General features: G+C 35.0%; 3 protein-coding genes and 2 long non-coding RNA genes across 5 annotated transcripts; 3 read left to right on the forward strand and 2 right to left on the reverse strand.

The window, feature by feature from the left end:
• The first annotated feature begins 6,151 nt into the window (after window positions 1–6,151).
• Window positions 6,152–7,293, forward strand: LOC141399543 (uncharacterized). The gene is made up of 2 exons (XR_012411865.1): window positions 6,152–6,892; window positions 6,959–7,293. It is a non-coding gene; the product is annotated as an uncharacterized lncRNA (long non-coding RNA).
• Window positions 7,178–12,617, reverse strand: mbt (serine/threonine-protein kinase PAK mbt). Its single transcript, XM_073978517.1, has 4 exons — window positions 11,252–12,617; window positions 10,420–10,540; window positions 10,038–10,309; window positions 7,178–8,678 (listed from the first exon to the last, which is right to left on the reverse strand). The coding sequence occupies exons 1-4, from the start codon at window positions 12,428–12,430 to the stop codon at window positions 8,205–8,207; spliced, it is 2,046 nt and encodes a 681-aa protein (XP_073834618.1). The 5' UTR covers window positions 12,431–12,617; the 3' UTR covers window positions 7,178–8,204.
• A 1,054-nt stretch (window positions 12,618–13,671) lies between these two features.
• LOC141396385 (uncharacterized) lies at window positions 13,672–14,883 on the forward strand. Its single transcript, XR_012411150.1, has 2 exons — window positions 13,672–13,986; window positions 14,058–14,883. It is a non-coding gene; the product is annotated as an uncharacterized lncRNA (long non-coding RNA).
• A 3,574-nt stretch (window positions 14,884–18,457) lies between these two features.
• SNRPG (small nuclear ribonucleoprotein G) lies at window positions 18,458–19,090 on the forward strand. The gene is made up of 2 exons (XM_073971811.1): window positions 18,458–18,612; window positions 18,764–19,090. The coding sequence occupies exons 1-2, from the start codon at window positions 18,581–18,583 to the stop codon at window positions 18,960–18,962; spliced, it is 231 nt and encodes a 76-aa protein (XP_073827912.1). The 5' UTR covers window positions 18,458–18,580; the 3' UTR covers window positions 18,963–19,090.
• Window positions 19,091–23,439: 4,349 nt separating this feature from the next.
• Window positions 23,440–24,418, reverse strand: RpS19a (Ribosomal protein S19a). Its single transcript, XM_073974333.1, has 3 exons — window positions 24,338–24,418; window positions 23,972–24,042; window positions 23,440–23,899 (listed from the first exon to the last, which is right to left on the reverse strand). Exons 2-3 carry the CDS (start codon window positions 24,040–24,042, stop codon window positions 23,497–23,499), a joined length of 474 nt encoding a protein of 157 aa, XP_073830434.1. The 5' UTR covers window positions 24,338–24,418; the 3' UTR covers window positions 23,440–23,496.
• Window positions 24,419–26,465: the final 2,047 nt, after the last annotated feature.

The following is a 26,465-nucleotide window of genomic DNA, read 5'->3' on the forward strand; positions in this document are numbered from 1 at the left end:
TTGCTTTTCACCAGGGCATTCGCTATTAAGATGTTACTATTTTTGTTTTCTGCTGGTCCCACCACCCACAATTTTCCGACTCCACAATCTCCATCCATTGGTACCCATATCAATGTTTCGGCACAAGGCGGTATAATCTCTGGATGCTCCGTAGTCAGACGTCTAATAGGTGTGTTTTCCTCGTAACCCATATTTAATGGAATTTCCACATTGGACCATGTCATCACACGTTCTTTCATATCCAGATTAAGACCAAAGGCAATCATAAAATCTGCGCCTATTATAACTTCGTCTACGATATCAGCAACTATAAACTCGTAATCGACCGATTTATTGGCAATAGTAAGTCTCACGGTTATCTTTCCATGTACTGCCGCAGGCTCCCCTGTTGCTGTGCGCAGTCTGACTCCATTTAGTGGCGTTATCTTTCCCTTGGCCAGATCTGATCTGATGATGGACTTTGATGCGCCTGTATCCAAGGTCAGAATTCGCTTGTCGCCATTGATATAACCAGTTGTTGTAAGGTTGTGGTTTCTCTGTTGTACTATCGCTATGGAGATTGTGGGGCCGTCGTCGATGGGAGCCAGTTCACGCCCCGCTGGACTGGCTCGATTTAATTTAACGGTGACTCATTTGCAGAACGTTGAGCCACTCTTTTACTTTCTTTTGACGGGGATGGTGACGATGACCTCGATCGCTTGCGCTTCGCTCTACATTCACGCGCAAAATGACCCAGTTTGTCGCAATTGTGACACCTGCCCTTGGCCTGAGTTGGTGCTGCCGTATACCTTCCTTTTAATAGCCGCTTCATTGCTGCCTCGATCTCGTTAACACGATATTTGGGTTCATCGAACTCGGTATCCAGTTTGCGGACCTTGTGAGTCTGGGGATTGGTGATTATTCTTGCCGTCTCTTGTGTAAGGGCGTACGACACGGTTTCAGCAAATGACGATTTTGGTGACGCATACGCTGCACGTTTGATCTCGGCGTCACGTATACCATTCACAAATGTTTCGATTTTCATACGGTCCAACAATGGATGGTTTTCTCCTGGATACGTCATTAGCACCAAACGTTCTACTTCCGTTGCGAAGTCCTGTAAAGTCTCATTTGGCTTCTGTACTCTTCCCCTTAATTCCATTAGGTAGATGTTTTGCTTATGCTCGCCACCGTACTTGCGTTCAAGAGCAGCCATTATATCTCCATAACTGTTTCTAGAAGCGGCGGGAATACTCTGTAATACGTCAGCAGCATCACCCTTCAATGCCATAAGGAGTGATACCGCCTTTTCGTTGTCGTTCCAAGAATCTCTAGCAGCCACTGTCTCGAACTGTAATTTGAACACATTGAAAGAGGTTGAGCCGTCGAACACAGGAGGCTTGATTTTTAACGTGTTATGAATAGCTCTCACTGGGCCACCTTTGATTTCCAGTTCCGACATTTTCTTTTCTATGCCCAGAATCTTCTCATCTTGAGCCAGAAATTTCTCGTCAACAGACAAAATCTTTTTATCCAACTCTTTAATTTGTACCTCCACGTTTTCTACTCTCTTTTCAATCACCATCGTGATGTTCTCGAGTTTCTCGTTAATAGTTCTAGAATTTGCCTCTAATTTCTCTTCCATGCCCTTAGCGATTTTTCTAGAGTTCTCTTCTAACTTTTTATCTAATTTTCTGGAATATTCTTCACTCTTTCTGGAATTTTCTTCCATTTTAGCATCTAATTTCTCCATCATTTTACTGGAATTTTCTTCCATTTTAGCATCTAATTTCTCCATCATTTTACTGGAATTTTCTTCCATTTTAGCATCTAATTTCTCCATCATTTTGGAATTTTCTTCACTTTTCTTATTCATTTCCTGCATAATCATAGCCAGCATTGATTTCAAATCGTCACCCCTGGCAGCTACCGATGAAACTTCCTCAACAGTGGATTCGCCCTTTGTCGGTAACTCGACTTCCTCCTTACCATCGAACTCATATTCATCGATGTTCATTCCACGGCGCTCGAACTCTTCCAACAAGCGTTTTTGTAGTTCGGCCTTGTTGCCAGTAGAACACAACTCCAACTTACTTAGCTCCTTCTTCAAGTCTTCCACTCGTAGATCCTTAAACTTCATTGTAGGATGATCGTAATCTCACTTCCTGACACCAATTGTTACGGAATTAGATTTAACTAATCTCCGTGTAGACGTTGTTTTATTCCCCGATACGATTTGTACCAAATAAAACAGGGTTCGTTTTAGATTACGTTTCTACAATGCTTTATTTACTTTATTACACTTATTCGGAACTGACTGTTATAGCTAAGTACACAGCTTTACTTTACTTCTTTACTAGTCGATGTTTACACTTCGGTATAAAATTCACAACTGCTCACTGTTTGGCCGGAATCTCATACTTATACCCAAAATCTCCTTGGTCTAGAATTATCTAGAAATCTGGCAACATCTCGAATCTGTGCAACACACAGACGCACATTCGCAATAAGCGAACAACCACATTCACATACATACATGGGTGAAATACGAGTGACGTAATTACAACAACAAATTTAAGAAATAAGGAAGTAACAAACTAACAATAATTACATGATTGTTGCAAAACAAAACAAACGCACATTAATAAAAGGTAAAGTAACACCCAGAATAATGAAGAGAGTTCTACATGGTAGTTGTTGTTGCTTAAATAAAGTAACTGCGTAATAAAACTTTACGTTACAATTCAAATTTTTAAATTAACGGAAATTAAACTAAACTAACTTAAACTTATCAGTTACATTCGTAACAATATCAATGATATGTAACCTCCTCCAAGTTCGAACGATAAGCCGCGCAGTAAATCACCGCTTGTAGAGGCCATACAAAGTTTGTTAATATGTGAGGTATTTTGTTAAAATTTAAAAAAATAAAGCCCTAATAAACATGTGCTTCTTTGATTTCTAAAACAAAACATTGAAACAGCTTCTCCTTTTTCTATGAATTTCCAGCGACCCCAAACTTTTCTGCAAGAATTCTACTTTCTGCGAGAATTTATGCATTTAGTGTAATGATGTGGAACCATAAAAATTGAAAATGTAGCGAATTTTCATTCATGTTTTCCAAAATATTCAACCAAATGTGAAAAATTATTAGTTTTTTAAATTCCAATAATTTATAGACATTTCCTTGTTTTGTTTACAAATACAACTGGCAGTATCGTTACAAACAAAAACAAATTCCTTTGTGGTTGTTGTTCGAGTTGTATTTGTTGTAGTATTAACTTTACCTTGTATTTGTTCTACCATGCTTCGATTTTGTGCATTAAGAATGTGGATAATGCACGAATTAATTTGAATTAAGAAGGTTAATGCAAATTAACTCTGCCGTCTGTCTAGGATATTAAGAATTTATTCGTATACCTGTTTTTGTAAAAAAATGTTTTTGAAACGAATGTTTTGTAACAAAACGAATTTGTTTTAAATTTGGTTTTTATAAAAAATTTAAAAGCATTCGTCTGATTACGAACATTGAAGATTTTTTGAATTGTGTTCATTTTGTTATTTGTGGCAGGCAATCCCAAAAATGTTCAATATGCAGAAAAATTTTAAAAACAATTTTCATAAAAATGTCAAAAACCAGCTGACTTCCGAAACGTCAGTTGCTTTGTATTCGTGCATGAAACTAGGGGTTCTTATATCGAGTTCCCCACTACTGGCAATTTCATAAAATTACCCTAGTATGGAACTCGATCTAAGAACACCTAGTTTCATGCACGAATGCAAATCTACTGACGTTTTGGAAGCCAGCCACCATATTAGGAAGATGTTCATATTTGTCCTGCACGACCACGTTGGAATAATAATGGGTACTTTACACGGTATGTGTTTTACATATGAGTTGACACTTCGCCCATACAAAATGTATATACAAAGTGACAACTCGTATGTAAAAAACATATCGTGTAAAGTACCCATAAGGTGTAACGCCAAAAACGGCTCATCATCATACCAGTTGTCAAAAAGCGTTATTGTGAATAAAATCGCATACAAAATGTAAACAAGCAATTCACAGTAATGTATTATTGTGAGCAAATTTGACGTTTGACATTTATTCCACCATGTGCACGAAGCTATTTTACATGTATGGCTATCTAAAAATGTCTGCAAGTAATTTTTCCATCATATGGATGTGTTTTCAGCGAAATTCTGTAACAATCAACAAATTTCAGTTCAGAATGATTGGTCTTTCCCTACGTTTTTTTTTTTTGTCAAACGTTTTCGAAGCAAAACTATATATATATCATCAACGGCACTCCTATTATATACCATTTCGATTTTGCAAATCGAGTCGATTCGGTTTTCATCACATACCCGATAATCATTTTATATCCAATAGTAACATAAATAACTTCTGCTCTGTTCCAGAACCTGCAAGAAGCTACTATTTTTTACTACGATAACATTTTTTCCTTTATGTTATCGGAAAAAATAGTGAAAATTAGTAGAATCTTGCAGTTCTGGAACAGACCATATATTAGAAATTTAACTTAAGCGCTAGGCACATACGGTGCGTTGAGCGTCGCGCTACAACAACCACATGAAAAATGTGTAAGTGATGCCAAGTTTTTTGAAAAACAACAATGTGGCTGACGCATTAAGCGCTCGGCACAACGGTGCGTTGTGCGTCGCGGTACAACAACCACATGAAAAAAGTGTAAGTGATGCCAAGTTTTTTGAAAAACAACAATGTGGCTGACGCATTAAAGTTAAACATAATTTAACTTTTTTGGGACAACGGGTGTCCCAACGTGTCACTAAACGGACCCTATGTGCCGAGGCTTTAAAGTTAAATATAATTTAACTGTTTTGGGACAACGCGTGTCCCAACGTGTCACGAAACATACGGTCCGTTGTGCGTCGCGCTTTAATAACAACAACCACATGAAAAAAGTGTAAGTGATGCCATGTTTGTTCTTGAAGTTTTCATGTGGTTGTTGTAACGCGTCGCTCAATGCGCCGTATGTGCCGCGGCCTTTAGAATGCGTATTATTTCGTTTAAAGGGTAATTTTTTCCATTTTTTCCTAAAAATATAAGAAACGTTTAAAAATTAGAATAGTTGATGTCCTACTTATGGGCAAGGCATATTCATATAAGGTAGAAGTGACAATCAGCTGTATTCTTACTTTTTTTTGTAAATTTAGTTTTCAAAATGTAATGTTTGGTTTACATTCGGCGTCGTTTCGTGATTTCGAAGGCGTTTCGTGATTTCGCGCGGAATCACGAAAAATTTATCTTGATTTCGCATACAAAAATGAAATCATCTCATTTCGTGATTTCAGCGAAATCAACATCGAAATCACAGTACACATGATATACAACCCTGTTTTTGCCTAAAAAAGTACCAAAAGTTGCAACACTTTTCACGTATCACAATAAACAAGGTAGATGGTCAATTGCTGCAACAAAAAAATTTAGTATCAAAATTTGTTAACAATGTGAAAAAAAAATATTAAATTACTTCGTTACAATGCTATTTTCATTGTGTTCCCGTACTTTTTTAATGACAATGTTAGAAAAAAGAGCGAATTGTCAAAAATTGTTTCACCATACAAATTTCTTAAAAAATACGAGAACAGAAAAATAACGGAAATTGCAAAAACTCCAGCAGAAATGTCAAAATCAACATATAAGCTATCGTATTTAGATACTAGGCCAAAATTGTATGGCAGAAAACAGGAGAAGATGGTGTTATTCGTCGCTAGTTTTTTAAAGAGAAGTGCAAGTCTTGCTAGATTTCGGTGTACGGGAACGCATTTTTAGCACTAAACGGGAAAACTACTGCAAGTAGTACAATTTTGCAGGTTTTGAACACAACTTTTATCTATTTAAATTGATTATTATGATGTCTCAACGATAAAACATTTTTTCATTTGTTAGTACTATACACAATTAATACGGTATATATGTAGGTAATTTTACAATAATTTTCGAAATAAAGTTGTAAAGTTCTATATTGTCGTATATTCAATTTACAACATTCAATTCTTTGAAAATTCATGTTTCATCAGCTGTACATATGCTTCTACCTTGATTATTGCAATATGTTTGAAATCAACAAAAATATTAGTGTAAACACCGGGGTGTATTTCAGGATTTCGTGAAATCCAGTGGATTTTGGAGCAAAAGTGTAAACTTGGCATAATAGGGTCTATTCATGAAATTTGAAACATCGAAATCTGCTACCATAAAATACAGCTTTTCATCCTAAACGTATAATAAAAATGACCTACGAGAGTTATGAATTCTTTATATTTACATTTTGCTTCAAATTTGTTCTATTCTAGAGGATTTTCAAAATGCATTTATGTTTTTCCTGAAAAAAAATTTTGGAACGACCCTATTATTCAATATTTTCATTGACAATTAATTTTCAATAACAACAATGTTGTTTTTGTAAATTTGTTAGTTGTTGTAATTCATGCATATACCTTATAATAAATATACCTTTCTTATGGGCTTTTCATTTTAAAATAAAGGGGAGTACTTTTCGACAATTTTCTGGCAAATAAAAACTTTTGTTTAGATAATTGGTCTGTTCCAGAACTGCAAGAATGTACTAATTTTTACAATTTTTTTCGATATCATAAAGGAAAAAATGTTATCGTAGTAAAAAGTAGTAGCTTCTTGCAGGTTCTGGAACAGAGCAAATAATGATTGAAATACAATGGGGGTTATCATTAATTAAATTTCCCCGTGAGTTTTGTCTTTCCGCCGTTGCAAACTTCTTCATGTACCTCCCACACAAAATTTGGCACGTCCCGGATCGTTTTGATTTTCTTTGCAACAAGTTCTTCTTGTGAGTTCTGTTACGGCGGCGTATTTTTTCAGGTCAATACTACTTCTGGGTAGCACGTAAGATAACCCTCAAAGAAAGAAACGGATTTGTCAAAACTTTGTAAATCGTATTTTTTCTTACAGACACGGATTATGTCCTTATATTGACTGCATCGGACGACTCTTTAGGGTAGTTTATGGACTCGTTTGTGATCATTTTAACTTTTTTTCGGGGCAATTCCATACTTCGTTGGAAATTGACCCAAAAACTAAAAACTCCTATAGACGTGCGAAGAACTGTGTTTACTTCTTTCCTTTGGGTTCGAAGCTGACGGCACAGCTGACTTTTAATAAACATTTGTATACAGGGTAATATTCTTAAAATTTATTTGTTTTTATTTTAATATGTATATAGACAATATTTAAATTCTTATGCAAAGAAATAAACATGATGTACATAAAAAATACATAAAGTAGAATATTTTTGTTTCTATTTTCTATATCTTATTACAAAGGACCACCAACCATGGTGGTATGCATTTATTGGAATAACACATTTTAAAGCCAAAAGTGTTTTCAAAAAGGCATTTCGTTTTCGTCATTAGGAATGTAGCATAAAAATGTAACTATTTTTTAGGACATTTATGTATTTTTGTATATATGTATAAGTATGTATAGCGTTTTTTAGAAATATAATAATATTTTTGTTTTAAATTATTGTAAAAATTAGAAATTCGTTTATTCGAGGAATGTTTTTCTTTTTTTTTTTTGTTTTGATGGGGGGACAAAATGTGAGCAAAGTTTAGCGTTTACGAATATTTCGTTGTTGATATGAGCCTTGGGAGGTTATAAAAGTGTCACTAATATAAAGGCACTTTTTTCCATTTTCTTTAATAACTTTAATTCTTATAAAATAGCTTATTGTTCTCATTTACTGAAAATTATGTGTATGTGAAAACATTTGTATATAAATATGGGGAAATGGGGGTTTTATGATTTGACTGTGTGTGTTCTTTTTCTAATTTCATACTTTCCCTTTCTTTTCAACGGCACTTAAAATATATATAAAATAAAAAATACACATATTAATGATTAATAAAAAACTAAAACCTAAAACATATAAATGCCAAATAAAATCATAAATTAAAAATGTTGTTTTAAAATAAACAAAAATGTTATAACACTGATTAGTAATAATAAAAATAAAAATAAGTAGTTGTAGTACTGCCGATATAAATACATTTTGGGTAATAAAAACAATACTTTTCGGGTTAAGAACTAGAAGAAGAAGAATGGGGGAGGGAATGTTTAATTTTTTTATGCCATGAACAAAATGGCAGAAATTAAGTAACTGTAGTGCAAACCAAGAAATTAAGATTTTCCACCTAATTTAATGTTGCCTTGAATTACGCATTAACGGTACCAAGAGAGATGGAGGCCCCGCTTGCCTTAAGAACGGATGGGCCAACAGTTCAGCAGCCGTTGCTCTTTGTGCTGGATCCCGTACCAGCATACGATCCAAAAACGACTGCAGACGTGGTGAAACCTTGTGGGCATTTTTAAGATTTGGTGGTTGCATATCACGTATGCGACGCATTGCTTGTAAGGGGGGCTCATTGAAAAATGGCGGCTCTCCATCAACCATTTCAATAACCATTATGCCAAGAGACCAAATATCCACTTCTGGTCCATAGGGTAAACGTGATATAACTTCTGGCGACATCCAATATGGTGTACCAACTAGAGATTTACGTTTTGGCAACTCCTGTGAGACTTGGGCACAAAAACCAAAATCGGATAGTTTTACACGACCATCAGCTGCCAGGAGAATGGAATCGGATTTAATGTCACGATGTATTACACCCTGAAAAATAAAAAGGAAAATTAAAAAAAAACTTTCAACATAATTGTTCTGTTCCATAACCTGCAAGAATCTACAATTTTCGATATTTATATTCTATTTTTTTTTCCTCTATAAATTTAGTACAGTCTCGTTTAGGGACACCTCTTGGATCGGGCTGAAATTTTTGTCTTAGGTAGTCCTTGGGATCGTGATCACATCCATATATAGTTTTCTATATATACTATACTTCTATACTTCCCGAGATATATGTCTTGACATTTTAGTATTCTCACTCGGGCAATGTGGGTATCGTTTTAAAATCTATGGAGAGTATTTTTGTTCGCATAACCGACTTTTGCACCTGCCCATAGGATAAAATGTTAAAATCCCGGGCAAAGGCCGTCTACTTCAAAAAAAAAAAAAAAAAAAAACTTATCCTGTCCACAGGATAAAGCCCTAAATTCCCGTCCAAAAGGCGGCTAATTAAACTAAACTTAGGAAGCACCCTCCATGAGCTGTAAAACGATACCCATATTGCCCATCTAAGAATAGTAACATGTCAAGACCCATATCTATGGAAGTATGGATTTCTCCCAGGAAAGATATATATCGTTGTGATCAAGGTCCCAAGGAATAACTATGGTAAAAATATCTGCCCGATACGAGAGGTGTCCATGAACAAGGTAATGATGGTGTTAAAGTAAGATATTTCCAAAATGTCAAAACCCATATCTCAGAATGTTTGGACTTCCCTCGGGAAAACTATATATTGCTGTGATCAGGGTCCCACGGACTTCCTATGGTAAAAATGTGAACCCGATCCAAGAGGTGCCCCTAAGCGAGACTTGTTCCAAAATTCTTTCAATGCCATATGTGTTTGTATTTGTTGCAAATTACGACACCGAGTAAATGTTTTTAGGAATTCCAAATAACCATTTAAACATTCAAATCAACACGTTTTCTTGAGTTGTCAAAAAAGTATTACATCAATCATAAATAACCCTTTGAGTTGGAGTGTATGAAGTGTATGCATACTTTTTATGATTACAGTAACTTACAATAAAACATTTACATAATACTTTGTCAACAACTCTTTATTGGGGTTTTGTTGTTGCAAACATTTAACACACCCATTTATGGTCAAGATGGTCCCTTATAAAGAGGCGACAATTAAAATAACATAAAAAAAAACAAGACACCACAAGACAATAAAACAAGAAGCAATAGAAAATAAAACATAAACAAAAACTATGCAATCGCTTACAAACACACACATAGTTACATATTTGCATATGCAGTTTTAACGCACAACAAACAGAAAGAAAAAGCAAAACAAAGATCAACTTTCAAAAAAAAAAAAAAAAAATTCTTGTCACGCACCTGTGAATGTAAATAGGCTAATGCCTTTAAGCATTGTTTACACACTGTCGCGATTTGTTCCTCATCCATGCGAGAATGTGTGACAATATCGGTTAGAGCACCGCCTTCTAAATATTCCATTACCACCCAGAGTTCATCGTTGACCAGAAAACTTGAGTATGTCTCAACAATATTGGGATGATGATAGTCACGCATAATTACAACCTCATTAAACAATAACTCACGACGTTGTTGTTTGCGTAAATCCATTTTCTTAACAGCTACCTGGCGACCTGGTTGATGATGACAATGATAATAATGTTGTTATTGTTGTTGTTTTGAACGAAAAAGAAGGCGAAAGTTTGAAATAATAAAAAATAAATTTGCCAAATGTATGACTTACCTGTGGACTTGTCTGTGGCAATGCAAACGGTACCAGTTGAACCTTCACCAATTTTCATAAAATTGTCTAAGTTTTCACGTGGATCGCCGGCTGAGACAACCATTTGAAGGGCCGAACGAAACTAGAATAGAAATAAAATCAAACAATAATTAGGAGACATACAATGCGAAAATGAGACTGTTGTTTTTTTAGAACCCTTATGAATGAAAAACCATTTAATGATACAATCGATCCATGAAACAACTTGTCCATAATAGAAGACCTTCAAGAGGTCTTCGTCCACATACGCATTTTAATCAAGTATTGTGTATATTGAAGACTTTTAAAAGCCTTTCTCTCTATAAAGTTCTCCGTCCGTAGGACTTCTGTCAATAGAAGGACTTTAAAAGGTCTTCTATCTACAGAAGACATCCAAAAGGCCTTCCATAGGAGTCCTGCAAAATGTCTTTAAAGGGACTTCTAAGAGTTCCTCTGTCTGCAGAAGTCATTTAAAATGTCTTCTGTCCTTAGAAACCTATAAAATGTTTTCTGTCCATTGAAGACCTATAAAATATCTTCGGTCTGCCTTTAAAAGACCATATGTACATAGAACATTTTTAAAGGACTTCTGTCCGTATAAGACCTCTAAAAGTCCTCTGTGCGTAGAATGCCTTTAATCGGTGTTCTGTCTTTTGAGGCCTATGACATGTCTTCTGTCCTTAGAAGCCTATAAAATATCTTATGTGTACAAAAGACCTTTAGAAGGTCTTCTGTCATTAAAATCTTTTCCTAAAAAGGGTTCCCAAAACATATTTTGAATATTCTTTTTTGAAATAACATTTCCTCCACCTACCTGTTCATGTGTTAAACGTGGTTCCTGCTTGGGTGCCGCAGCCGTTGCTGTACTGCCACCCGTTGCACTGGTAGCACCCACTCCAACCGTTCCACCACTAGAACTGGAAGCACGCGATGCAGTTTTGCCATGCAAATGCATTTGATGGGGATTTTGATTTTGATCCGAAGACAATAGATTATTTGACATTTGTTTACCAGCTACTGCTGCTGCTGCTGATTGGTGATGAGCCAGATGATGCTGCTGCTGATGAGGTGGCAAATTTGGTGGTGCACCATGATGCAATTGTCCTTGAGGTGTGGGATACATGGGTAAGTTGTTTGCATTGTTATTCATGTGATGTCCATGGGAATGCGTTGACATGTGCGAGTGGGTGGAACGTGTATTACTGGCTATAGAACCAACAGGTGATATCTGTTGAACATGCATATGTGGTGCTCCGGCGGTGGCTCCGGTTCGGTATTGCACAGAGCCAGCTCCAGGCTGGGTGATCATATCTGTACGTACAGCCAATTGTCCGCCACCATTGAGAGTCTGTTGCTGGCCACCATACATTCCCGCGGACGGCACAGTTGCTCCAACCGTCATACCTGTTTTATATCCCGTTATATTCACACCCGCTGCTCCAGCTACAGTATTTATTGCACCACTGCTACTCGACAAGGATTCTCTTTCTTCGGGAACAGCGGGTGGCACATTTGCATTTCCTCTCAAATCCCTCCTTACCCTTGGCGGACTGGAACTACGCAATGAATTCGATCTTGCAACATGTGAAGTCTTCGGCAATATAATACCACCACCAATTGTCGTCGAACCATTATCTGCTGCTCCCATTGCATGATGGACATGTTGACCAATTATTCCTCCCCCTCCAACACCGCCAGCAGATTGTGTAGCTATGCTACTATTTAATGAAGTTGTATCTGCCTTATTGTTGTTGTGATGCGGTCTTACAATGGTTTTCAAATCTAATATTTCAGTTGGTGTTATTTCCGAGGGATCCACCAGTGGCAATGGCCTATTTGTTGATTTCAATATTTGATTATTCCCCACAATACTCGCCCATTGCATTGGCAGCCCCACATATTTTTGTTGGCTTTTATCGAATCCCGTGTGTACGCGATGCTCGAAGTTACTGGGCATTGAAATTAGGGGTTTCTTCTTTTTCTTTGAAAACATTTTCACACACCCGACGACGATAGTAGTAATTAAAAGTGGCTATTTCGCGAAAAAAAAAACTCAGAAATTTGTTCGTTCTTGTTTTGCGAGTTGTTGACTTTTTCCCGTAATTGGCCTCAATTAAATTACAACTATGCTTTTGCCGATTTACAGATCTCTGTGAATGTGTCCCTTTATGTTGACGGACAATTGTCTGCCAACCGACAGGAAAAATATACATATCCAGCAAAAATTTTTGAAAGTTGTTGGGTAAATTTCTAATAGTAATGCTTTGTTTACATTTACGAAATCCACTCGATTTCAACTGTCAAATCCATAGGTTAAACGTCAAATGAAGTCCAGATGAGATTTCATTTGACGTTTGAGCTATGGAATTGACAGTTGAAATCGAGTGAATTTCAATTGGTAATTTCTTTGTGTACACGTCAAATGAAATCTCATCTGAAATCCATTGGATTTCATTTGACATTTTACTAGGCGTTTACACACAGACAGTATTGGCAAGACAATAGCAAAGTTACAAACCATTTTCACCAATACATTCATACTTTTCTCTATACATATTTAAAAATTTTATAAATGTATTTGTGAAAAAGGTTTGTATTTTTGCTATTGTCTTGCCAATACTGGCATTTGTAAACGCAGGGTAAGTAATGGAATTGACAGTTGAAATGGAGTGGATTTCGTAAATGTAAACCTAGCATAAGAATTTGTTATAAAATAAGCATGGTTTAATAAGAAAGGTTAGCCAAAGCTTTATGTCAATTTAAATTTTTTCATTCGAGTATGCCTAAAACTTCAAAACAAACTGTGTATGTGTGTGTGTGGTGTTTGAATAATATGCCAAACAATTGGTCTGTTCCCGTACTTTATAAAGTTGTAAAAGTCGTAAAAGTGGTAAAAGTCGTAAACGATTTTCATATAAATTTTGTGTACGGGAACGCAAAATGCGTAAAAGTGGTAAAAATTGTAAAAAGTTTTTAGTTCTGGAACAGAGCTAATTTGTTGCGTGGTCTATAAAAATAATTTTTTTTAAAAGAAAAATTAAGTTAAGACCTTAACAACGTCTTCTATCCTTGCACGCCAGCAGCCACCGATTTTTAAGATAAACGGAAATGAAGAACTGACTTGATGTATGGCACAAAAGTGGTGCCAAGTTCAGAGTTGATTTCTCACAGACAATCTTGATGGTGGCCGTATGGCAAAAATACGACTATGCATGACATGTAGAGTTTAGTAGTACAACATGAAAACATAAACAAATAAACCTCGGAAAATTTGGAAAAATTAAAGAAAAGAGGGAAAATGAGCGTCCTCCAAAGTTTATAAAAGCCACTAAGCCCAACAGAATGTCCGTCATTTTGTGAGTGGTGCGTTAGTTTTGATAAACTTTAACGTGTGGCTAAAGTAACCTTAAAAAAAAAAAAAAACCAAAAGCCAAAAAAAATTAAAAAGAAAAAACAAAGAAGGTGCTGATTTGAATTTTTATTTGACAACGACCAATTCGTTGTGTTTCTTTGTGTTTTATTACATGCTATGGCAAATAAAACCATTGAGTAAGTTATTAAAACATTCCTGTGATGTCATTAAGGGTTTGATGAATGCTTTGTATTTTTTTTTATTAAAGATTGCCAAGCATTACAAAGGATCATCAACCATCGGCCTCCTCAACAGCAGACGGGAGGAGGTCGTTATTTTATTGGGGAAACAACAAGATTTATCGTGAAGTGTCAGCCTTTAAAAAAATTTCTAATTTTTCTCGCCTTGTGATGTCCAAGTTGCCGTGTGCTGTTCTGGTCTAAATTCCTGGAAATAAAAAGATAAAAATAAGCTAATTAAGATCAAGTGATGCAAGGTAACAGATAATAATCTAAGCAGCTGTTTATGGGCGTCAGCCAAATGTGCGAGATATTACAAGCACACTAACAAAGAAATAACCAAGAAATATTTAAATTGAACTAAAAGAAAAGCACCACTCTAAGAAATGGAACAAAAATGAAATATGAATAACTGACATAATCAATTATATGTGTTTGTGTTGTTTAAATAATAATTTGTATGTTCGTAGTTAGTAACTAGCTTTTAAGTTTATTTCCATTGTAAGGATATTTAACGCCAACAATTTAAGCAGTGGGCGTAGGGTTGCCCCAAATGTCACGAAGATAGTAAGAAGATTTTTAGAATTGGTTTTATTGTGGATAGAGTGAAGAAGTCCACTGAATCGCCGCTAATCGAGCTCAATTAGAGGGTTGATAGATTCCACTAGATAGCCAGATTTGGCAAACTAAAGAATAATTCTTCGTACTTTGATGGTAGTCTGAGTCATTGGCTCATAGAATAATTTAGGTGTTAATAATCCATAAAACTTATAGATCATGTTAAATGTTTAAAGATTTTAAGAAAACATGACTTTTATAATAAATTGTTTTTCCTATATGTGAATTTATAATGAATATGTGCTAGTGTCTTTGTAAGAGAGGGTATCAGCGGTATGCTGTAGTGTGGTAAGTGTGTGTGGTGTTCGGGGCCCTTTTATAAAAAAAAAAATGGCGAATTGCTACGATTGGACAAGAAGGGTTATGGAAGGGTGGGCATAGTGAGGGGGCACTGAAGACCAAGCTCCTTTGTCATCGTTGTATGGTGTTTATGTGTTTTGTATTGTTGTTTATTTGTGTTTATAAGATCCACTTACATTACGTGTTCATTCCCTAAGGGTATTGGTGGCAGGGTTAAAAACCTCCCCCTGAAAAGGATGCTCCTATCTGAGTTAGCATGGAACCCCACCAAGACGCCGCTGAAAGGCAGAATGCAACAAATTTTAAAAACAATCGAATTCAATGATTTTTAAAATCGTTTTTAGACCATTTGTATGGAAGAAATTGGTGAGATTTGCATTGAAACAATCATTTTATTATATTCACAACTCGATTATGTGGAGAAAACTTAACACTTCATTCATTTTTCGCGTTTTTAATAAAATGCTCAAAAAATGCTTTGTAAACAAACCCACTTGTTGCTTTTATTTTGAAGTTTTAGGAATTCAAGAAAAACAAGGGTTCTATAGATTTTTTTCATTTAAATCTACCTCTTTACTTATACCCATGGTAGAACAAATACAAGGTAAAGTTAATACTACAACAAATACAACTCGAACAACAACCACAAAGGAATTTGTTTTTGTTTGTAAACCTTAGTGTCAACGTAAATGTAAACAAAACAAGGAAATGTCTATAAATTATTGGAATTTAAAAAACTAATATTTTTCACATTTGATTGAATATTTTGGAAAACATGAATGAAAACTCGTTAGATTTTCAATTTGAATGTTTCCATATCATTCCACTAAATGCATAATTTCTCGCAGAAAGTAGAATACTTGCAAAAATGTTTCGAGTCGCTGGTAATTCATTGAAAAAAGAGAAGATGTTTCAATCATTTGCTTTTGAAAACAAAAAAGCACATGTTTATTAGGGCTTTATTCTTTTCAAGTTTAACAAAATACCACACATATTAACAAATATTGTACCGCCTCTATAAGCGATGTTTTAGTGTGCGGCATGTCGTTCGGACCTGGAGGAGGTTATGGTATGAAGCCGTCTTTATGGGAAATAGTTTTTTTTTCTGATGAATAAATTTGTTCTTCAAAAATATATATCCCTAATATACATCGAACATAGAAATAAATACTTAAAATGTCGAATGGAATTTGACACTAACACTACAACCCAGTTCAGTCAGCTGGGTATTGCTGCTACCTTTTCTTGTTCTACCATGACTTATACCATGAAAATAAGGAAATAAAAACATATGATAGGTTTACATTTACGTAATCCACTCGATTTCAACTGTCAATTCCATTGTTTAAACGTCAAATGAAATCCAATATATTTCAGGAAAAATATACATATCCGGCAAAAATTGTTGAAAGTTGTTGGGTAAATTTCTAAGAGGTACTTTACACTATCTATCAATGTCATATGACATGAAATTTTCCATCCTTAAGGGTTGTTTACACCATCTATCAATGTCGTATGAGATGTCAAATTTTCTACCTGCGAATGTTGTACACATAGTGTGACCACTATGAAAATTTTCATCTATCAAAATGATTTGGCAACTCATATGTAAATTTTTCATTTAGGGATCGCTCTATTTGATACGGCATTCTCGTATGTAAACATAAATTTATCAGCTGTTTTCTGGCATTCTCAAAAAAATTGAAAAACAAAATCTTTAAGTATTTAGAAAAGTAAATAAAGGGTGTTTATACTGTTATTTTCAGATCGATTGGTCGAAAGGAGCAGTGTTGGAAATTATTGCTTTGTGGCAAAACATGAATGTCTCTATAACCCCAAAAACCTATTCTACCACAACAAACATGCTAGATATTCATTTTCCTTCAACCAAAATTAAAAATTTGGGCAAATTTGTAACTCAACAATAAATGTAAACAATGACAAAAACAGCTGTTTTTATATTTATAGGTTATGTCATACGAAAATAACACTTGTAGGTATGAACGCACAAATTGAAAGTTGTATGGATGACATCAATTTTGACAAACATAGAGAATGTCGAATGGGTGAAAGAAATGACAGCTCATATGACATTGATAGATAGTGTAAACAGCCCTTTATAAAGTCGCTAATTTGTTCAATATTGGGTATTTTCCTTATGTCATTTACTGTTTGCGTCCACACCAGCAAAAATGCAATGAAATTTCGTCACCACATTGTCTAGTGGGTATATATGGAATGTTTGTATTTCGTGTCATATGACATTTATGGCTAGTGTAAACACCACTTAAGAATTTATATGTCATTTAGATATGACACCATTAGCCAGATTTAGCACATTATCAGGTTTTATTTGCTAAATCCAGCCAAAATCTACCAGATTTCCCATACAAAAATAAATCCTCGTATTGAGTGGCTTTGTTTTAAATCTGGCTTAAATCCTCGTACGCAACTCTGTTTTTGCAACATGTTGCTAGAAAAAACAAAAAGTTGCAACTGGCCCAAGAAACAAGGTAGATGCATCGGTAAATTGCTACACTAAAAATAATTTAAAATGTAAAAAAATTGTAAACAAGGCGGAAAAAATTAAATTCGTTTTGATGTACAAAGTTGATTTTAATCAACCAAGACTAATATTTATGATGTCTAAACGATAAAATAATTAGTTTATTTATTTTAGATGGGCAAACTGCGATTAAATAATTCTTTATTTGCTCTTTTGTTAGCATTAGTAGCATAATGTGCTAACATTTTCAGTATTAAACAATAAATTTGTAATTTGTTCTTTTAAACGATTTCAATTTACAAAAAATTCTTTCGACGTTTCAAATTAGATCAGATGGGCTGATGCATCTACATTGGTAATTGTACTATGAACACAAATCAGCTGACTGCCATTTAAAACCTCCAAAATGTATATCCAAATGCAATGAGATTTGTACTGGATTTATTAAATCCAGTCGAGGATTTATGGCTAGTCTAAATGAGCTATAAGCAATGGAATTGACATTTGGAACCCAGTGGGTTTGTTAAATCCGGTTATATATAAACGTACTATTAGTAGGCGTTTACACTAGACAGTTTGTCTTCAAATACAACTCTGATTTACTAACACATACATACATTTGTCGTTTGTCTCCCAGCTGTCCATCATTTTTTCACAGACAGTAAGAAAGACAAATTTTTGGCATTTTTGTAAAAATAAGTGAGATAATAATTGATGTGTGTTGAAAACAAAAGAACATGAACAAAAACAAAATACGTGAACGGAAAACAAAAAGATGTCGATGATTTTCATTCAAAATTTTACAGTTGTTTTTGCAGTTGTCGGGACGCCTACGTCACACAGGCAAGTTGTGGGATTATGACAATCAATACATGAAGTCAACTGTCCTGTCATTTGTAAACGCAGGGTTAGTCACTCAGGCAAGTTTTGGGTTTTTGACAATCAACACATGAACTCAACTGTCCTGTCATGTGTAAACGCAGGGTTAGTGTATAATTGGAAAAAGTTGGCAACGCTGCCATCTCAAAAGTGCAACACTGTAACACACGCCAAAAGAATAATTTTTTACGGCTTCATTTGCTTCTTTCTAGAGTTTGCGTTTAGTTTATTTTTTTGCAGAAACAAAAGATGTCAAAGGCTCATCCTCCAGAACTTAAAAAGTAAGTAATTAATTTGCTACTGATATTGTAATGCACTTTTAAAACTATCTTTGGTAAAAAATTAATTTGATAATACATGAAGCATCTCAAGCAAATATGTACATTTGGAACCTAAAACATTTACTAATTCTGTAAAATTTCCTAATTTCAGGTACATGGACAAACGCATGTTACTTAAGTTAAATGGCGGCCGTTCCGTAGCTGGTATTTTGCGTGGATTTGATCCTTTTATGAATGTGGTGCTCGATGAGACGGTGGAAGAGTGCAAAGACAGTACCCGCAACAATATTGGTATGGTTGTTATACGTGGTAATAGCATTGTTATGGTCGAGGCGCTAGACCGGGTCTAAAACCAACACTCACGAGACGAAAAAAAAACATTGCAGTTCCAGCTATTTTAAGTTATATACTTTGTATGGTATGCTTATTTTATAAAAAAATATTGAATAAAACCACTTTAATTTAAGAATTAAGCAAACTGAGTTTCTGCAGTGTAGCATTTTGTTGAGGAGAGGTACAACTAAATTTTCCTTGCAAGAAACTTGTTTAAACGTAGGAAACTTTATCCCTACTTTCATATCAGAAACGAACAAATATTAGAACTCTTCAACTTCTTGCATAGGCTCAATAGAGAAATTTTGTATAAGAGATAGTTTTTAAGGGTTTAGTTTTAAGAATGCATTTTCCTTTCGGAAACTTATTGCGTATGCTCAGTAGAGACATTTTATATAAGAAATTATTGTAATTTGTTAGGATTAAGTTTGTAATATGCAATTGTTTGCCAAAACATATTGCATAGGCTCAATAGAGAAATTTTGTATAAGAAATAGTTGTAAGTTTTAGATTTAAGTATGCAACTGTTTGCACAGACATATTGCATAGGCTCAATAGAGAAGTTTTGAATAAGAAATAATAAAGTAATAACAAAATGTAATCAGTGAGATTTTTCTTTTTGGATTTTTATGTTTAAAATGACTCTAGTAGTGGAATTCTGCATATCTTTTTTGGTGACCGACGAAAATCCGTAAAATCAAGGCACATTTATATAAGGTAGAAGTGACAATCAGCTGTATTTGTTTTTTTTTTTTTTGTAAATTTGTTTTTGAAAATGTAATAGGGTCTACTCATGAAATTTGAAACTTCGAAATTTGCTACCACAAACTACTTCTTTGCATCGTTATCGTGTAATAACAATGGCCAAAGACAGTTCTGTATGCTTTATATTTACATTTTGATTAAAATTTGTTTTTTTTTTAGAGGATTTTCAAAATTTATTTATGTTTTTCATAAGAACATTTTTAGAACGCGACACCATTAATCAAAATTATCTTTGACATTAAACTTTAAACAACAACAATGGTCGATTATCGATAGCAATTATCGTTGAGTGGAGTTGTCAGTTGTCAAAATTGCTTTATGTATGGCAACTTTCAACTGAAGTTGCGAATCTCAGTTGACGAACCGGCTATTTTTCAGCAACCAGTTTTTTCAGTTGCTGTGAATATTTTCGAAGAAACAAGAAGTAAAATTGAAAGAAAAAAAAAATATTTTTTAACAATTATTGATTATTTGCATGATTAATTAATTTTGTGTATCAAAAATATGGTGAAAATAGCAATAAAACATCAGTTTGAAATATTAATTGATAAATTGAGTGCAAATCCAATGTGCACATGGATTTTATCTATACAGCCGACAACACCAGGGAATTTCGTTTTTGAATAAAAATTATTTTTGTTTTGTCCTTTTTCCTCCTACGTCAACTTCGAAACGATCCAATTTTGGCACAATTCGTCCCCTATCAATGTAGATTGAGCCATGCAATTGTGTTAATCATTGCCATGGGACTTTTGGAAACTTCCCTCCACAAAAAATCTCAACACAGCGCACACTTTTAAAAGGGGGGGTATTGCTGTTGATCTGTAACTTAGTTTGAAGTCATCCTTTAATGTTTCCACAATGTAAACTACGGCATCCTTTGGCAATCGAAAATACGACTTAAACCTAGAATAATGGGCCGATTCCGTACAGCGAGGCGAGTCATGTCGCGTCGTCTATCGTCTCTGCGACAAAATTTAAAAAATGCACTACGTACAGCGACAGAAAATAATCGTCGATAACAAGTTATTTTTATTTTATTTTTATTCGTTAGTAAAAATGAACGGCGACAGCTATGTTGTCGCCGGAAAATGAACATTACGGCGACAAAATTTGAAGTCGTCGTGCGACTTTTGCCATACGTAATGGAAAAATTGCAACTGGCAACGCGACACGACTCGCCTCGCTGTACGGAATCGGCCCATAATTTACTGATTATACAGATCTTTCCAACATTAGTTTCAACTTACAGTGCAATGGATTTGACTTGTTCCTCAAATTTCTTTTTTTTTTGCGAATTGTGCCTTTTTGGTTAATATGGAGTTCACAAATTTGAAAAAAAACACAGATCGATAACACAAGACTCAAAAAACCCTTTAGACGTTAGACGACTCTTTCTGCACAAATAACCGATTCGTTCTTATGAATATATAGGTATGTATGTATTTTAAAAGATTTCCGTGGGAACTAACCTGTGTACTTGTTCCCTAACCTGTATGTACTCTGGCTTCTGGTGATAAATGAAATTCTTGTTTGTTTCGATTAGCTGAAAATTAAGGTGGTCGCTTATACTGATGATGTAGCAGTGCTGATAAGTGGACAATTTTTACAAACCCTGTCTGACCTAATTGAAGGATCTCTGGTAAAACTGGCAAGCTTGCCCAGAACCGTGGGACGACGGAACTCGTACCATTCACCAGAAAATGCAAAATATCAGCATTAGAACTTTCTCCGGAAGCTAGGTACCTCGCCATTGCTTGACGTGAAAAGGAATATCGAGGAGCGGGCAAAGAAAGAAAGCTCATATTGCAATCTACTCCTACAACATTTCTATATTGGGAATTGTTGGGGACTCAAACCACGAGTCATACATTGGCTGTGAGTAACCGTGGTTCGGCCCATCTTAACCTATAATGGACTTGTCTGGTGGCAGACACTTGGGAATAATGTTCGGGGAAGTTAATACTTCCCGAGATATAGGCCTTTAAAGTTAAAAAACTCGTAGCCGTGCTACTATTAAATCACCCCAGAAGACCAGCAATTGGGACAAACTTAGCTGGCATAGCCGACTTTTTCATCTGAAATCCCCGGCCGAAGTCCGGCTTTTCGGGAAATATTACCATTTATAAGAAAAAGTGGGGGCTCGACCTTGCTGCGATTTTCTTGAAATAGGATAGAACAGATAGGTTTTATTGTCCCGAAAACAAAAATATCAGGACTATTATGAATATTTCCCTAGGAATTTTTCCTCACGGAAAATAATTTGAAATGGTGAAATTCTTTAAAAAGAATCGATATTCTTAAACGTAGAAAACAACTAGAATCACCTTATCATCGCCTAATTGACAAACATTTATCCTTTTTGGACTTAAATACAACATTTTCACGGAATTTTTATTCATGATTGCCCTGTATATATTTATCTGGGGAAGTCCATACTTCCTCCTAGATTGGGCATTTAAGGTCCAAAAATGGGAGGACGCGCGTAAACCCATCTTGTTTCGGAAAATCGGAGGGTCACGCATAAACCCGACTTGATCCACTTCCGGAAACAAAATCTCAAGCCTAAACTATCCACATATTTTGGTATAAATGTTGGAATCATTTTTAATTCTTCGAATACTTTGTATTTTGTTAATGCCAAGTGTTTCGAAATCAGCTTAATTTCAATCAGTATTGGTACTGAACAGAATATTTAACAGGCTTAAGATTAGCTGACGCACTAAGGATCGGAATGAAATTTTTTCACTAATAGGTTTCGTCAACCTGGTCTCAAATATATACATTTGTTGCGCAAAGACAGGGGCTTATAACCCGGTTAAACTTAACCGGATTAACCAAGTGGGTTTGGATTTTAAATGTCAATTCCATAGCGCAAACGTCAAATATATCCTCTCGAAGTGGGTTAACCCGGCAAAAACTTTAGTGGGCTTATCTTTCCTTCACCGACACACCTCAGCAAATTACGAAAAAATTACCACAGATAGCGCTTTTTATCCCGATTCAACCCATGTCTTGCTTTTGTTGCGGAAATATACACTTCCCGAGATATAGGCCTCCGAAGTTCCACAACGGCCCTAGTCTAAAATGTTGGCAAACCACCGCAGAAATCTATTAAAAAAATTTAATTTAAAAGAAAATTTTGTTCCCATTCCCGAGATTTGCACCTGTCCATAGGAGAAAGTCTTAAATCCCGGCCGAAGGCCGGCTATTTAGAGAAAAATATTTAATTTGCCAAAATTTTAGACTAGGGCCATTGTGAAATTTTTCAGGCCCATATCTCGGGAAGTATGCATTTCCGCAACAAAAGCAATACATCATTGGAATCGGAATAAAAAGCACTATCTGTGGTAATATTTTCATAATTTTCTGCGATATTTTGCCAAAGTTATTAGCCCAATCATAAATATCAACTCCCCGTGAGTTGTTTCACTTTTTACTTTAAGTTGCAACGGCAGAAATTCAAAACTCACGGGGAGTTTATATTCATGATCGGGCTGTATATGTTAGGGCCTTTGTGGATCTTTGGAGGCCCATAACTCGGGAAGTATTGCATTGAGTTGGTCTTCTCTTTTGCAATCGTGTAAGTGTTGACTTTCATTATTCTTCCAATCCATAGAGTCATTACAAGGGCATTATTTTAACTAAGCTCGACTTAAGCTTCCATTTCTCCTCCTTATTCTCAATATCACTTTTCCATTATTCTTCTTTAAATAAGATCACAATAAATTTTAATTTAAAAAAAAGTATCAACTATCTTTTTATTTCTCTTGTCAACTTTTTTTTTTAGTTTTCGGAAATGACAATAGGACCAGCTACTTTGGTAGCTTCACGTTGCTTGGTAACAATTTGGTTTGCAATGCGATCCAAATCACGTTGACCGATTGGGGTCAATTTACGGCCACCATCGGGGTGCTTTTCGATAAGGCGGGCGTGTTCCAAGGCTTGCAAAGCTTTGCGGGCAGCACCATCAGCGGCGCGGCAGAAGTGAGAGGGATGGACACCGTTACGTTTGCGGCCACCATAGATCTTGGTGATGGAACCAACACCAGCTGGACTGCGGTGGTACAAGTGACGCAAAATGGAGGCACAACGAATGTAGAACCAGTCGGGATCATAAGGAGCCAATTCCTTGAATTTGGCGGTCTTGACGATGTCCATTTGGTCAGGAACCTTTAGTTTACCAGTCCTAAAAACAAACAAAAAAAAATCAATCATCAATACACAAAACAGAAAAACCAACAAACTATGGAAAACTTACTTTTTCAAGAAGCTGGCAACAGCCTTGACGCAAGCGTGTTGATCAATATCTTTTACAGTAACGCCGGGCATCTGTAAGACAAGAAAATTTATCCCCACATTAGTATAACATTCCACCATACACACACCTTTTTTGCCAATTTCACATTGTATACACAACAACAAAATGCTATGTTTTTGTCACATGTGGACAAATCAATTTCATTTTTAGTTTTTTTTTCGTTTAGTTTTAACATAAAATCTCACACATAACATCCACAAAAATGTTCAACACGTTTTCCTTCACATTTTAATAACTTTTTTACATTTTCTGCGCATACAATGTGATTTTTTAATAAATTTTATAAAATTTCTCAGCAATTCATACCTTGCTTGACAAAGAGAACCGGAAGAAAGGACATGTTGAGTTAAGTTGGCTGCAGTTAATGTTTGACAGTTTAAACAGCTGATTGCTTTTCGTTTTGGGAAGTGTTCAGAAAACAGATAAACTTGGACCGTTACGTGATAAAAATACTGTACAGATATAAGGCCTGTTCGATAACTTTGCAAGTAAAAAGTATTTGCAAGTTCTTGCAACAACTTGCAAGACTTCCTTGTTCTCTTTTACTGAACAAGATTGTTATCGAACAGCATTTTGTAAAATTATGTACAAATTTGTACAAACTTTTGAGTTATCGTACAGACCTATATTTATTTTGCTGGGTTATTACGAATTTGTTCAGCAATTAATTTATTAAGGCCCCCATGGTATAAGTAAAGAGGTAGATTTAAATGAAAAAAATCTATAGAACCCTTGTTTTTCTTGAATTCCTAAAACTTCAAACTAAAAGCAACAAGTGGGTTTGTTTTCAATGCGTTTTTTGAGCATTTTATAAAAAACGCGAAAAATGAATGAAGAGTTAAGTTTTCTCCACATAATCGAGCTGTGAATATGATAAACTGATTGTTTCAATGCAAATTTCACCAATTTCTTCCATACAAATGGTCTAAACACAATTTTAAAAATCATTGAATTCGATTGTTTTTAAAATTGTTTGGCATATTATTCAAACACCACACACACATACACAGTTTGTTTATATTGTTTTGAAGTTTTAGGCATACTCGAATGAAAAAATTTAAATTGACATAAAGCTTTGGCTAACCTTTCTTATTAAACCATGAAGGCCCCCACTCATTAGTCAGTCTGAAGCTGAAAACAGATACAACGTTTGATTAAAGTTTTGTGTCGTTTTGGCCGTTTTTACACTGTTGGGCATGATGCCGAAAAATTCAAATTCATTTGAAATATATGCCGACAAACAGATAAACGCTGGACTTTGGTATCGTCGTCGCCCTGTTGTTGTTGTTTTTTTCTCGACGCCCAACGCAAAACTTTAATCAAACGTTGTATCTGTATTTGTAAATTTTTGAAATTTTGAGAATGTATGTGTGATTTTTTCAAGACTGATGAAAATCAAAATAGTTTTAATTTCAAAATGAACCCCCATCAGTCTGGGTGAATTGTGTTTATTTTCAAATTGTCAATAAACAATTTTGAAAAACAGAAAATAATGTTCGTGTAGGAATACAAAAAACGTAGAAATCATTCATTTGTTGGGGAGAAATTCAAGATTTTTAGACTTGACTAATGGTTCGTGCTACACACTTGTCAGTCACACATACACAAAGGGTTCATCGGACTGACGGCACAGACTGATAAGTGAGTGGGGGCCTTTAAGTTTATTCCAAACAATCATTAATGGCTATATTACACCATATGCTATTTCACGTGTATTGCCAAGTTTACACTTGCCCCCTGTTTTTGAACCTATTTTTTGTTCGTTCGTCTATATTCGTAATAATTAAGGCATCCATAGCTCAGCCCCCAGATGACATACGGACTTAATTTTTTGTAGATGTGTTCCATATATAGTTAAGAATTTCTCATTTAAAAATCAACGCTCTACATTTGCGCCAAGGCGAGTAAATCGATCTACAAAATTTGACAGTTCGTGTGAGAAGAATAACATTTTTTACAAAAACAGGGGGTAACGCTCAAAAATCCACTGGATTCCACAAAATCCTGAAATACACCCCGGTGTTTACACTTATTTTTTTCTTGATTTCAAACATATCACAATAATCGAGGAGCAAGATGCATTGCACAGCTAATCAAACATGAATTTTCAAAAAAAGTTGTTGTAAGTTGAATTAGTCATCAAAAATATACAACAATATAGAACTTTACATGTTTATTTCGAAAATTATCGTAAAATTACCTATATATAGTATTAATTGTTTATAATACTAACAAATGAAAAGTTAAAAAATGATTTTATCGTTGAGACATCATAATAATAAATTCTAATAGATAAAAGTAGTGTTCATGGGCTGGATTCTTGTTCTATGAAAATTTGAAATGAAAAATATTTCCTTTATATTTTTTTATTTGACAGTTTTCTCCTTTATAAATGTTTTCATTTCACATTTTCATAGAAACAGAATTGAGCCCC

This window comes from Musca autumnalis, unplaced genomic scaffold, assembly GCF_047663935.1.
Source record: "Musca autumnalis isolate F117 unplaced genomic scaffold, ASM4766393v1 scaffold_3, whole genome shotgun sequence".
NCBI classification, from domain to species: Eukaryota; Metazoa; Arthropoda; class Insecta; order Diptera; family Muscidae; genus Musca; species Musca autumnalis.

Bases quoted from the DNA above. Each gene is read 5' to 3' on its own strand.
- mbt (XM_073978517.1), bottom strand. From the start codon at position 12,430: ATGTTTTCAAAGAAAAAGAAGAAACCCCTAATTTCAATGCCCAGTAAC. The intron at 10,541-11,251 runs GTAGGTGGAGGA...TTTCTATTCTAG, and splicing joins CACGTTTAACACATGAACAG to TTTCGTTCGGCCCTTCAAAT. The intron at 8,679-10,037 runs GTGCGTGACAAG...TTTATTTTTCAG, and splicing joins TAGCCTATTTACATTCACAG to GGTGTAATACATCGTGACAT.
- SNRPG (XM_073971811.1), top strand. From the start codon at position 18,581: ATGTCAAAGGCTCATCCTCCAGAACTTAAAAA. The intron at 18,613-18,763 runs GTAAGTAATTAA...TCCTAATTTCAG, and splicing joins CATCCTCCAGAACTTAAAAA to GTACATGGACAAACGCATGT.
- RpS19a (XM_073974333.1), bottom strand. From the start codon at position 24,042: ATGCCCGGCGTTACTGTAAAAGATATTGATCAACACGCTTGCGTCAAG. The intron at 23,900-23,971 runs GTAAGTTTTCCA...GTTTGTTTTTAG, and splicing joins GTTGCCAGCTTCTTGAAAAA to GACTGGTAAACTAAAGGTTC.